Source organism: Mirounga angustirostris, unplaced genomic scaffold (genome assembly GCF_029215605.1).
Source record: "Mirounga angustirostris isolate CCGP_5_RB_7025 unplaced genomic scaffold, mMirAng1.0.hap1 SCAF_5, whole genome shotgun sequence".
Lineage (NCBI taxonomy): Eukaryota > Metazoa > Chordata > Mammalia > Carnivora > Phocidae > Mirounga > Mirounga angustirostris.
This window is the reverse complement of record NW_026991713.1, coordinates 61,470,676-61,484,603: the sequence shown is the minus strand read 5'-3', so window position 1 is coordinate 61,484,603 and position 13,928 is coordinate 61,470,676. Positions and strand designations below refer to the sequence as shown.

General features: G+C 48.1%; 1 protein-coding gene across 7 annotated transcripts in view; it reads left to right on the top strand.

Annotated features, from left to right (window-relative positions):
• ACVR1B (activin A receptor type 1B) overlaps nt 1-13,928 on the top strand; it is a 34,462-nt gene that overhangs the window by 15,201 nt on the left and 5,333 nt on the right. For 3 of the 7 annotated variants that reach the window (XM_045873396.3, XM_045873398.3, XM_045873397.3), the window contains 6 exons: nt 1,510-1,749; nt 2,564-2,812; nt 5,780-6,010; nt 8,458-8,625; nt 9,664-9,820; nt 10,983-11,107. In XM_045873396.3, coding sequence (XP_045729352.1) covers nt 1,510-1,749; nt 2,564-2,812; nt 5,780-6,010; nt 8,458-8,625; nt 9,664-9,820; nt 10,983-11,107 — 1,170 coding nt within the window. Of the gene's footprint in view, nt 1-1,509; nt 1,791-2,563; nt 2,813-5,779; nt 6,011-8,457; nt 8,626-9,663; nt 9,821-10,982; nt 11,108-13,928 lie in introns of those variants that run through there. The other 4 variants (XM_064591224.1, XM_054507050.2, XM_054507049.2 and 1 more) reach the window with 4 other exon arrangements.

Here is a 13,928-nt window from a genome sequence, read left to right as displayed (position 1 = left end):
GCGACAGAGTGCGTTATTTGTAGAACGCCTGAGGAAGGGGGCTTGGGCACCGGAGATATTTAGAATCTGCCTTTGGAACTGAAAAGCCGAGAGATGCCTTCCAGGGTATTGCAGGAAGAGACAAAGATAGACTGTTTACAGCCTGAAGGGGTGAGTTACAACAGGCTAGTTTTTCATGGGATTGGTCATAAACGTCTCTTCTCTGGGGGCCTTGGTTTGAATGTATTCCCACTTGGTATCCAGATAGTATTCACTGAGTGGCCAGTGTGGGGCTTGGGTGGGCTGCCCCCTCCATTCCCCGATGGGCAAATGCTTCATTCAGCAGCGAGTCCCAACCTAAGTGTCCTAGTGGCCACAGCCGTACTCCTGCCCGTTCCGAGAGGTCAGGGCTGGGTTAGGCTCATGGGAGACAGTGTTGGGGAGAACCGACTGCTGCTGTCTGTGCTATTCTTGTTAGATGGATAAATAAAGGATTTCAGATTCCAGGGCTGCTGAACTGGCTTTCAGAGGCACCAAATTCATTTACAGTAATTTCCTGTCAACAGTGCACACTTATGTATAATACACACCCAGCAGAACTCATTAGTCCCAGACATGATTGCACACACTGCCTATTTGGGGGGGGGGGAAGCATGCATGTGTGTGTATATATGTATAAAACATTTATATTTATATATTTTATATGTGTATATATTATATATGCGTATATAATATTTTCAAAGTGATATCCAGGGACCTTCCAGAGTAGATTAAATTTATTGAGCACTTTTTATGCATCAGCTCATTTGATCCTCACAGTAACTTTATGACGTAAACATTAATGTTATCCTCGTTGGAGGTTATTCTTTTTGCCCCTCATGAGAGGTGCACCTGCCATGGACTAAAGGGTGGAGGAGGATGTTGGACTATGGGCAGGAAGCTTTTCAAAGGAAGTGATGGTCAGGCTGAATTTTAAAGGATTTGTGAGAAGTAGCCTTTTAGGAAAAAAAGCATTGCAGCAAAAGAATGTGTGAGAGCATGCATACTGCATTCAGCAAACTGTGGCATGCCTAGTGCCCGAGAAAGGAGGTGGGGTTGAGGAGCCATCATCAAGTGAGGAAGCCTGGGCGGTTTTGGAGGGAGGATGTAGGGGTGGGCAGGGGTGGTGTCCTGTATCCTCCAAGGGCCAGGTGTCTTCCTCGACATTTCAAGGAAAACTTCATTCCCAGCCACAAAATAATGTGTAATGAGTCTAAGGCAGAGTTCGAAAGGTGGTTTCTCTGTTTCTCATGGGCATTAGATAGGGCCACTTAGAAGAAAATGGTGGAGCTTGGAAGCCTGGTTTCCGAGCTGAATAAACAGGTGAAAAGCTGGTGCTCCCATTGACGGTGTTGTCTTTCTGGCGCTATCTCTATAAAGGCTCCTGATTTGGGAACATCAAGTGTGCCAAAGGCTTATATTCTAAGTCTGGAAAAGGACCTGGGAGAAGATCTCACCATTAATGTCAGTGTACTCCCAAATTTCCCGCAGCTCTGCAGTGTGCGTGTACCAGCTGCCTCCAGGCCAACTACACGTGTGAGACAGATGGGGCCTGCATGGTTTCCATTTTCAACCTGGATGGGATGGAGCACCACGTGCGCACCTGCATCCCCAAAGTGGAGCTGGTCCCCGCTGGGAAGCCCTTCTACTGTCTGAGCTCCGAGGATCTCCGCAACACCCACTGCTGCTATACCGACTTCTGCAACAAGATCGACCTGAGGGTGCCCAGTGGTGAGTGGACACCCTTGTTGGACTATTGGCTCATCCTGGAGGTAGGGCACCCCCGTCATCTCATCCTTCTCTACTCCTGCCCAATCCCTTTGTTTGGTGATATGTAGAAGTACCTTTTTGATGTGCCCCAAGGTGACAAGGGGATGGGATTCCTCCCCACTCAGGTTTGTAGATGAGAGGTCGGAGGAGACAGATGGTCAAGGTAGTCCCAGGGTTGAAAACTGAGTTCTGGCCACTGGCTGAGCAGCCATGGGCAGCTGGTAAGGAGTGGGAGAGCCAGGCAGGGATTCCCCCCCCGCAAGGTATGGAGACAACCACTGAGCTGTGTGAAGGCAGCTGCTGGGTGAGGGTGATGGCAAGGCAGGACGAGAGGCCAGAGTCGAAAAAGAAGGACAGCAATCAAGGCTGAGAAGGATTAGCTGGCATCCCTTTTGCAAGTGTACCATTTAGAAGGCATCACTGGGGAGAGCAGAAGAGGAGGGACTTAAAGCTGCAGGGCTTAAAGCAGCTGTTACGAGTGGAAGAGCAGAAGTTGGCCTGGGGCACTGAGGTGGGATAGTCCCATGAAATGCTGCGGATGACAAAGTGGCTTGTGAGTTGGACTGTCGAAAAGGGCTCCTCCATTGGAGAGGTTTGCATCTAAGAGCACCGGGCAGACACACAGCCTGGTAAGACCAGGGAGGTCAAGGGCACCTTGAACACAAGCAGAGGGAAAGGGCATTTCCACATGGAGGGAGGTATTGGGGACAGATAAGGCCAGAGCTTTCCCGTGTTTTTACTGTGTTCTTTCCCTCTCCTCTCTCACTTGACCCAGGTCACCTCAAGGAGTCTGAGCACCCTTCCATGTGGGGCCCCGTGGAGCTGGTAGGCATTATTGCTGGCCCAGTGTTCCTCCTGTTTCTCATCATCATCATTGTTTTCCTTGTCATTAACTATCATCAGCGTGTCTATCACAACCGCCAGAGACTGGACATGGAAGATCCCTCATGTGAGATGTGTCTCTCCAAAGACAAGACGCTCCAGGATCTTGTCTACGATCTCTCCACATCGGGGTCTGGCTCAGGTACCGAGTCCTTTAGCGATTGTGTCTGTTGTTGGTCTTCGTCACCATTTCCCAGCAGGATAGAACGTTTGTGAAGAAGGCTGGGCCTTGCACTTGTTTCTGCCTGCATTGAGGTGTTTGGCTTCCTAATTCCCCTTCTTTTGGAGTCTGATATGTAATAAGATAATGGGTCCACAGAAAATCTTTCATTCCCTGGGATTCCAAAGGCCAAGTACAAAACTCTCCATTCCAGGAACCCTGCCTCTCCAAGTCTTGCAACTATACATGTGTTAAAATTCACCTGGTTCCACCTGAGCAGCGGAGTGCTCAATGGAAGGGCCCCTTTGGAGAAACAGGAGTGTGCCGGGTTTCTGTGAGGTGGTGACTGCTAATCATTGATCTCCGAGCAACCACAAGGGGAGTTTAAGGACACTGAGGAAAGCTGAGAGCTGGGTTTAGTGAATCATTGACTTGTACCAGTTGCCCAAGGGTTTTCTGGTGCAGGTTACATAAAGGCAGCCTGGGCTTGTGGCATGGGATCGGTACCATTCGCTTCCTGCACTGCCTGTGGACCGACTCTCTCCTAGACGAGGGAATTGAACCGAACCCTGGACCTTCGTGTGAGCCCGGAATTCAGGATAAAGGGACTGGGGCTGCTCAGGTCTCAGGGCATAGCTCAGCTAGCTATTAGATGTGAAATGACTGCGAAAGAGTCTTTTTATGAAGATAAGCAATTATTTTAGTTCTGTCCTTGTAAAAAAAAATAATAATAATCTGCAAAGGTCTCTATTGCTGTTCTAGCTAAAACATACAGAATCATATTGTGAGAATTTTGTGTGTGTTTATGTATATTTCCTTGCCGTGTGACAAAGACTATTGTTCTGTAGGGAAATTATGCCATCAGTCATGGCCAGACATTCCTCCTTGAACACAAGGAATACTTTGAGCTGTGACATCTCCTGAATTTCAGTGGTTTTGCCTTTATTAAAGCTCTGCAGTAGAGAGTGCCAAAATGATGGATATATTTAAAAGCTGCATATTTTTAGGAAGAGAGAAAATATATGTCTTGTTCTTTGCTGAAAGAGGTAGGGCAGTGGTTAGAACTGCCTGGCTGACTCTGCGACTTGATTTGCTGTCACAGGAGGGTAGCTCAGGTCTTCTGGAGTCCTTTTTAAGATCAGAACTAGCTGAGGCTAGCGAAGGTCCGTGGTGGTTACTTAGTCACCTGGAGTAAAATGACTAATAACTGTTTCTCCTTGGAGGTTCTAGTCCCTTCTTAGTTCCAAATATGCAGAGCTTTGAAGGTGTTGGAGTTTTAATACTGTGGTTTTTAAAGTGATAAGTGCTTATGTGACTTTCAAGTCCCTTCAACAAGTACGTGTTGAATACCCTGTGGGTGACACAAGCTAAACAAAGATGAAAACGGCTGACCCAGGATTGGATAGAAAAAATGGGGATTGCTGGGAAAGGCTCTCATGGGGGAGGATGCATTTAAAGGGGTCCTGAAGACGGAGTTGGAGGTTTTAAGAGAGGTAAGAGGACAGGGAACATTCCAGGCCAAGGAGAACCCCTTGAGCAAAAGCACAAAAAGGCACGAAAGTTCACCATGTGTTTAGGGGACGATATAGAGGCTGGCATGCCCTGCCCACACTGGGGGGTGGGGACTGGCAGCACAGCTCAGGTGGGCAGGACCTTGGGCACTGTGCTTTATCCAGTAAGGTGAGAGGCATCTACCGGAAGTTTTCATGTGGCAAAGTAAACGTTCATATTTTCCCGTGGAAGGCATTCTGGCAGTGGTGTGGAGGTTGAATTCACTCATTCACCAACCTCCTGTTAGCGAGGGCAGGGTGAGGCAGGGCTGTGTGTGGGTGTGCAGGGCAGGAACAGGGCGATGAGGGAGGTGGAAAGACCAGTTGGGAGTCTTTTAAAGACGGTCCAGAACCTGGATGGGCACAGGGGGGATGGAGAGGAAGGGTCCGATGTGAGAGACATTTTGGTGGTTCTGTAGTATTGTAGTTAAGAGCATAAACTTTGGGAGTCAGACAGTTCTAGACTTTAATCCCTTCTTTGCCACTTGCTGCCTATAGGAGTTCAAATGAGTTACTTAACTTTCCATTTTGAGCCTTAGTTTTCTTGTCTGTAAAATGGGGATAATAACACCATCTACCTTATAGGTGGTTGTGAGGAAATGAGATCATTTAAAGCTTTATCATAGTTTCTAGTGCATAGTAAGCCTCCAGTAAATGGGATTCACATCCACAGGACTTAGGGATTAATAACATGTTTATTTGGTCTGGGAGAGGAAGTGAGAGAGCTCCGAGTCAGTCTGATGGTAAGTGTGATTGGATAGATAGGGGGACTACTGAAGGGGGCAAATGAAGCAGTAAATGAGCCCTGTGAAGACAGTGAAGTTACTCTTAGGATAAGCGTGGGAAGTCTCTCCTTGCGTATCAGGAGCTTGACCTGAGCCGAGCTTTGGAGAGCAGTGGGAACCTTGTGCGCCCAACCACAGTTTGGCTTTCATGGGCCACGCAGCACCGCCCTCTAGTGGCCGTGGAGCAGAGCACCCCCAGTCCTCAAGCCCCGTCTTTCACCTTCTCTGCCCTCTTTCCTCTTCAGTCGGCATAAAGCAGTTGTGGGTGGACTGGCCCACGAGAGGCCGGCTGCAGAGTTGGTGAATCTGGTCAGACATTGTGTGCGAATCTGTCACCCGTACTAACTGAAAGGAAGAATTGCTTAGATAAGGCACAGCTAATCTCATGTGTTTCCCTTTCTGTGTTTGCTCACTGCCAGTCACTGCCGGGCTTAGCCCTCTGCCGGCTCACCTAGCCGTGTGCAGGGGCAGCCACAGCTCTCCTTGGTCAGGGGACCCCGGGTGGCTTGGAGGCACTGTGTGGTAATGGCCTTTCCAGTGTGGCAGTGAGAGTGGGTGTTGCAAAGTTCAGCAAATTGACAATGTCCGCTTTCTTTCCATTCTTTGGTCCACAGGGTTGCCCCTTTTTGTCCAGCGCACAGTGGCCCGAACCATCGTTTTGCAGGAGATTATTGGCAAGGGCCGGTTTGGGGAAGTGTGGCGTGGCCGCTGGAGGGGTGGGGACGTGGCTGTGAAGATTTTCTCTTCTCGTGAAGAACGGTCTTGGTTCCGGGAAGCAGAGATCTACCAGACGGTCATGCTGCGCCACGAGAACATCCTTGGATTTATTGCTGCTGACAATAAAGGTAACGAGCTGGGTTTGAATATAGGGGCTCCCAAAGCCAACAGTAGCCCCAGATGGACGGGGTGACTGGGGAAGTTGAACAGCTCTGGGACTGCCTTCATAGTTATTACCCATAGAAGGAGAATCTGAATAAGCTGATAGTCTCTCCAACTTCTCTTCTATGAAAAGCTTATACTGAAACCCAGGCCATTAAGCAAGCAAACTGTTATTAAGCAGACAAACAAGATAAACCCCTCATCCTACCTGCTCACTTCCCATTCGTAACACCCCTTCCCGTCACCCCTAGTGTAGTCCCCGCCCGGGCTTCATTTAGTTTACCTTGCACATCACTGGGATGAGGAATCGTGGCCTCAGCCCCTGCCAGGGCAGGGAGCCCAGAGAAGCATGTGGCGCACGTCTGTGATATAATCCGCATCATACACACGGGTAGCGGAGCAGGCCCAGCGGGGCTGACCTGGCTGCCCCCAGGTGTTACCTCCTCATGATCTTTCAGGCTCAGCTTTGGGTCTGCTTGGACCTGAGGTCCCTTGGTTCCTCCTTCTTCTCCCTTCTGATTTTTCTTTAGTTTCTGAGTCTCTGTTGTGTGGCCAGGCACGTCCTTGTTTTTGAGGGCTTCACTGAGCAGCAAAGTGAGAAGTAAAGACATAGTTAATTCCAGGAAGTAATCAAACTGTAAGCTCTTCTAGTTTGCACAAATTGGGGGTGAGGTGGGGGTCGGGGAGGTCACACTTGAGCTTGATTGAGGCCGGGGTGTCAGGAGTCGGTGAAGAAGACGACTCAGTGGGAAGGGCACTGCAGACACACACGTAGAGGTGAGGGGTGCCTGGGACCCTGCAGCTCACAGGCACGGCTCCGTGAGGGGAGAGGCGGCCGATGCCAGGCCACAGAGGGCCTCCTCGAGAGCATTACCTTTTATTCTGAGGTAGTGGGTGGTGCTTGGAGTTGCACTCATTCATGTACTCACATCCGTTGACCACTGCAGGGCAGGACCTCTGCCCGCTGTGCCGATGGTCACACAGGGTCCCCCCGTGGTCCTTGCCCTCGCAGCTCCTGGAAAGCCGAGGCATCAGGTACGTGGGCAGGTAGCAGAGAGTCTGGAGCCGGAAAGCCCATGCGGCCTTCGCGTGCTCACTGGAGAAGAGTCGCCCTGGCAGCTGGGACAGAGGCTGCTCCCGGGACATGGCAGTTTCTAGAAGTTCATGTCTCTGAAGCCTATGGAAGATGCTAAGTGTTTATTTTTCCTTCCTAAGACAGCAGCAGACTGCCGATTCCTCATATTACTGTGGGGCTTTGTCGTGGCCTCAACTGCCCCCAAGCTGAAGAGGCTCGGGCTCAAACACAAGGGAGGAAGGGGAAGAGAGAATGTTTACCCCCTTTGAGTAAATTGTGCTTTTTTTAAAACAGCATCTTTTGAGAACACTTCAATTTTACGTACAGCTTAAAGGCTCAGAAGATGTCTTCCCTTTTAACTTGGACTTACTGCCAGCATCCTCATGACTTCAGGGCTGGTTGGAGCGCAAGAGTGCTATGCTGGGTGGGCCCCTTGTTCGGAATCAGGGAAGCCAAAATTGGTGCCGTTCCAAGAGCCACTCCCTTTATTGATTCTGGCAGCTCGTGTGGAACAGGGATCTGGCTGTAAAAATTCACATTAGGGCCAAGGGAGGAGAAAAATCGGACTCCTTCGTTTTTGCCTTTTTAGCATGATATATATGTATATAGTATAGTGTCCCGGAACTAACACCGGCCTGGAATTTGGAGATCTCAATCCAATTTCCAGTCTTCCTATTGACAGCAGCATAACCTAATTAGATTACCAGCTTTGGGTCTGTCTTTTTTTCCTTCCTCCTTCCTACTACACACTGCCTCTCATCCCCCACCCCGTATGAAAGTGCGTGCTGTCCAGCTTCCATTGCTCTTCCGAGGATAAGATGGCCTCTCTGGAATACTTGGAATTGTGCTCTTCGTGCACTGAAAAGCCTTTTTTTGGTCTGCAATACAGGAACGCACGCAGGAGCTCTTTGCTCTGCTCCCAGAGAGCGAGCGCATGCCTGGTAGGAGCCGTGGACTGAAAGGGAACATTACGGGTGAGCCAGCTGCTGGGGCTAGGCTGCGCTCACAGGATCTTGGAGCACAGAGGAGGGCCTGCGAAGCGTCCTCCCTGGCAGCAGTGGGTGCAGTCAGTCTTGGTCTCATGAGTAGATGAGCGGGTCTTGTTCGGACTCCGACAGCCACCGAAGGAAGAATGTTGTTCTTCTGTCCTTCTTGGACCCCCACGCTGGTGACCAAGTGTAGATGAAACAGGTATAGGGGAGCCTCAGGAGGCATGGAGGCAAGCAGCGTGAATTCAAGAGTCTAGCTGGACTTTGTGTTGTTCGCATATTCTTTACTGCCTTAACCTTTTTGCTGGTAGTTGTGCCTCTTCCAGAACTCCTCTGTGGTTCTCTGCAGATAATGGCACCTGGACACAGCTGTGGCTCGTCTCAGACTACCATGAGCATGGCTCCCTGTTTGATTATCTTAACCGATACACGGTGACGATCGAGGGGATGATTAAGCTGGCCTTGTCTGCGGCTAGCGGGCTAGCACACCTGCACATGGAGATTGTAGGTACCCAAGGTGAGTGGACCCCACTGAGGGGCAGGCAAGTTGAGTAGCCTTTGAAAGCCGGTACCATCCTCATTTAGTTCCCAGAACTCCTTTTTACTGAGGAAGTTGGAGGTAGGCCTCAGGAACTGTGGCCTAATCTAAGGGAGAGAGGTTTGAGTTTTTCTGGAGAACAGAAGGTGTCTCCAGTGGGGTCTTGCGACCTCCGTCTTTAGAATTCCTTCAGGGGCTCTGGAACACAAAGATTCCATTGTTTGTCCTCTGTTGGCCCAGCATGATAGTTGGGTGGTAAGCCAGTGTCCTGTCCTCCCAGAAGTCCACCACACACACGTAAAAGAATGGCGCCCAGAAGAGAAAAGGAGCACAGTTTGCTAATGTCACGTCACACATTTGCTGTTGGCGACAGGTGGCTTACGGACTGCGTGCTGGATTAGACACTGGGCTTTACAAACCTAGGAAGGTTCTCCTGGAGGAAACAGACCTGAGGCTTCTTTGTATGTTGACTGTGACATCAGCTCTTTGGGGGATCACGGTTCTCGTCCGGGCAGCAGGTGTGCTGTGCTCCCTGATTTCTGGTTGACCAGGGCAACGGCTCTTGCTGGCCTTGAGGGAAAACCATTAACGTCTGATCCTGTTCCTAACCCCTGTGTGATAGTAGCAGGCCTTATCTTCGCCTCTTTGACCGTAAAAACCTCGCCAGTATAGCGGTTTTTCTTGGAATTCCTTAGCAGTTCTGTCCTGGAGCATATCAGTTCAGGGAAAGGCAAGGAGGAGGAGGAGTGAGAATCACTAATACGCATGCCCTTCTAACCTCTTCACTTACCTACATTAATGCGTTTAATCCTCACATTGCCATCAAGTAAGGACTGGGGTAGCCTCATCTTACGGATGAGAAGACAGAGGTGCAGACGGGTTGAGTCGCTTTTTTAGGGTTACCGGGTTAGTGGGAGGCAAAGCCAGAACTTGGACCCACGCAGTCTGGCTGCAGAGTCTATGCTTTTAACATTTATGCTATCTCTCTGTAAAGATCCTTATTTTTTTCTCTGCCAGGGAAGCCTGGAATTGCTCATCGAGACTTAAAATCAAAGAACATCCTGGTGAAGAAAAATGGCATGTGCGCCATTGCAGACCTGGGCCTGGCTGTCCGCCACGATGCGGTCACAGACACCATCGACATCGCCCCAAATCAGAGGGTGGGGACCAAGCGGTAGGAAGGCCCTGGGCCTCTGCCTTTGCCCTACCCTTGTACTGAGGAGCGCACGGGCGCCCTTTCCCGTCTCTAAAGGAGAAAGAGGCATAGAGGAGGACGTGTGGCCCTTGCTCTCCGACAGCCGAAAGCTGAAGTGAAGCCCCATTCCACACACTGGAGAGCTGAGCTGGTTGCGTCTAACAGATACGGGTGCTGTGAGCACGGCTCTAGAGAACTACAGACACGTAGATCTTCTTGGTATTGGGCAGGGGGAGGCAGCAGAGAAAGAGAATCTGGAGAAAGATTCGGAAGGGGGCCAGGCTGCAGGCTTGGCTGGGACAAAGAGGAAGAATGTGCAGTCCCAACAGGTACTTGTTCGGAGGCGGGGAGTGTGTCAGAGAGCAGGTTTGCCAAGCTCGAGCGGAGGTGATCGAGGGTGGAGATTGGGGGCACATTCAGGATTATGGGCCTGCTTCCCGCTTCATACAGAAGTGAAGTAAGAAGTACGGAATTATGATTGTAGATTGACTTCATGAGTTGGAAACGGAAATGTCTTGTAATGGGACAGAAGAGGAGGTCTATTTATCTGCCAAATTTCAGTGAATTTCACTCAAGGGTGCTGCTCCTTTCCCCCCTTCCTTCTGACCCGAATGAGTGCAGCGCCCCTGTGGGGGGGTTGGGGGGTGTGGGGAGTGGCTCGAGTAGTACTAATTAACTGAGGGAGACCTTGATGATCACCTAGAATTCATTTTCATTTTTATTTGTAATTAGGTGAGATAACATAAGTTCAGAGTGAAATATAAATTCAGCCCATCACTGTGGCTACATTTAATGAAGTCCAAGACCCCAGCAGCAACCAGATATTATGGATTGCCCTGTGATCCACAGTACAGATACTTCTGCCAAGAAATCAAAACATGCTTAAAATACATCTTGATGGTTAAAAAAATAGAAGTACAAATAAGAGCAGCCTAGTATCACCCAGCCTCTGCTGAAGTGTTTAGATTCGAATCCAAAACATGGGAGTTTGCAATAAAGAGAACTGATCACTTCCTTCTCCTCAAGGGGCATTCTCAGGGTGATGCCTTTCCACATTCAGAGAGCCCCTGAATCACTACTTGGATTTAAACAAAGAAATCATCCTTTTCTTGGCATGATCTTGTTTCCTTTGCTATTGCAGATACATGGCCCCCGAAGTGCTCGATGAAACCATTAACATGAAGCACTTCGACTCCTTCAAATGTGCTGATATCTATGCCCTCGGGCTTGTATACTGGGAGATTGCTCGAAGATGCAATTCCGGAGGTACCTTTCTTTTTTGCCTTCTCTTGCTCCTACCTCCCAGTGCAGGTTGTTGGGTCACGTCAGGGTGCTCACCTGAGGGTGCTCACCCGAGGGTGCTGGTGTTTCCTTGCCTCCTTTCTCTTTACAACCTGTTGGGTGTCTAGTGCCAGAGCCCATCACACTTAGGGTTCTCATCAAAGATGAGGGAATCCTGGAGGTGGTTGTACTAAAGGTGTGTTGATTCTGTTGAATAGTGCTTTTTAAAAAATTTTATTTATTTCTTTAAATTATTTTTATTTATTGGGATGCCTGGGTGGCTCAGTCGTTAAGCATCTGCCTTTGGCTCAGGTCATGATCCCAGGGTCCTGGGATCGAGCCCCGCATCGGGCTCCCTGCTCAGCGGGAAGCCTGCTTCTCCCTCTCCCACTCCCCCTGCTTGTGTTCCCTCTCTTGCTGTGTCTCTCTCTCTCAAATAAATAAATAAAATCTTAAAAAAAAAATTTATTTATTTAATTTTAGAGAGTTGGGGGGCAGAGGGAGAGGGAGAGAGAGAGACTCTCAAGCAGGCTCCACGCCCAGCATGGAGCCCGACTCGGGACTCAGTCCCAGGACCCCGAGATCATGACCTGAGCCAAAATCAAGAGTCGAACACTTAACCAATTGTGCCATCTAGGTGCCCCTGTTGAATAGTGTTTTACGTTGTGGTAACCATTCCGGAGGCTTGTTTGGCTTGTTGTTTTGTTTTAACACATTGTCCTTATCGATCCTCGGAGGTTGGGAAAGCCCTGGGCAGGAATAGCACAGGACCAGTGCAGGGGCGCTCCTTCACATGAGAGGCAGTATGTTCTGACACCAGCTCTCAAGCCACAGTGCTGGGCTTTCAATGATAAAATAATGGTGGCAATTTCTGAATTTGGAACAGAAAGTTTATTAACATATAAAATTTTCTCAAAATGAGTTTTTTTGTTCTGTAATTTTTTCTTACACCTTCGGCCTTTGTACCTGCTCACCCATGTCAGAACCTAGTGAAAGGTAGTATCAGATCTAGCAGGAAACATTTTTTATCATTAGCTTAGTGCATCAGTATTATACGGTGACTTCTAAGTATTCTGCCACGTGAACAAGTTCAAGAACCACTAGAACCTTTTCCTCAGCCGTTTATCTCTGATGTAAAAGATTCCAGGTCAGTGGAAATGAAATAAAATGAAATAAAATGAAATGAACTGGTAAGTCTTCCAGCAGAACCCTCTTCTGTTTTACTGCCCTTTTCCCTCTCTCATATGTTTGGGAAGATTCCCATTATGGAGCAGGCACCCAGGTATTATTCATGGAATTGCACATCTAACATTTTTTTAAATTTATTTTTTGAGTAAACTCTACCCCCCAACGTGGGGCTCAAACTCACGATCCTGAGATCAAGAGTCGCGTGCTCTATTGACTGAGCCAGGCAGGCACCCCTAAAATTTTGATCATTATATACAGATAAAACAGATACGAAAAATCTGGTCACACCATCCAGAAGTTGGGGCTAAGTATTCTAATAATACTAATATTTACTCGCCACTCGCTGTGTGTGAACTCATTTCATCTGTACTGCAAAACCTAAGAGGTTGGTACTGTTATTTTCATAATTTTGCAGATGAGAATGAGTCACAGTGAAATTAGGTGATTTGTCCAAGGTCACACCAAATTACTAGGATTCAAACACTGGCAGACTGAGGCCAGAGCATAGGTTCTCAACTACCCCTTACATAATTATCAAGTCAGACCCTATTTACAAATCTGTCCCATTAGCTCAGAACAGTAGAATTTTTCCTGGGAAAGGGCATGGGAAAGTTACATTGGATTTTTTAAATTAGCTTTTTATTACGGAAAGTATGTCAGTTTATAGCTCTAAAAGATAAGGACTTAAAAAATATAACACTGTCACTTTAAAAAGTGAATAGTAATACCATTTAACCAGTCCGGGTTGAGATTTCCCCAGTTGTCTCCAGATTTTTTTTGAACAGTTTGTTCAAATTAGGGTTCAAATTATGTCCATCAACTGCAGTTGATTGATACACATCTTTTTTTTTTTTTTAAGATTTTATTTATTTGACACAGGCACAGTGAGAGAGGGAACACAAGCAGGGGGAATGGGAGAGGGAGAAGCAGGCTTCCCACAGGCGGGGAGCCCGATGCGGGGCTCGATCCCAGGACCCTGGGATCATGACCTGAGCTAAAGGCAGACGCTTAATGACTGAGCCACCCAGGCGCCCCGATTGATACACATCTTAAGTCTCTTATAATCTGCGGGTTCCCCCTCCACTTTTTTTTTCCTCTGCAGTTTATTTTATTGGAGAATCCAGGTCGTTTGCCCTGTAGTTTTCCTATCTAGATGTTGCCAGTAACCTTTTCTTGGCATTCACGTGTCCTACTGTTCCTGTGGATTTCCTGTGACAGTTACATCTAATGACTAGATTCACACGCACACACATAATTTTTTTTCCCAAAGTTTTTCTGTTACCAGGCACATAATGCTGGTTATCTCTCTTTCTGTGTCTTTTTTTGATGTTAACAGCTATCAGTGATCATTGTCCAAATCCAAATTCATTAGAGGTTGAAAAATGCCAATATTCTGATACTGTCAATCCTCAAATATTATCTAGATTTCTTTTTTATTTTTTTAAATTTAAACAATTTTTTCTTAAGTAAACAAACCCTACTCCACACATGGGGCTCAAGCTCACAACTCCAAAGTCACATACTCTCCTGACTAAGCCAGCCAGGTGCCCCCAGATTTCTTCTTTAAAGAGAAACTTCCCCTAATCGTTTGGCTAAAGATACGTAATTTGAGTAGGGA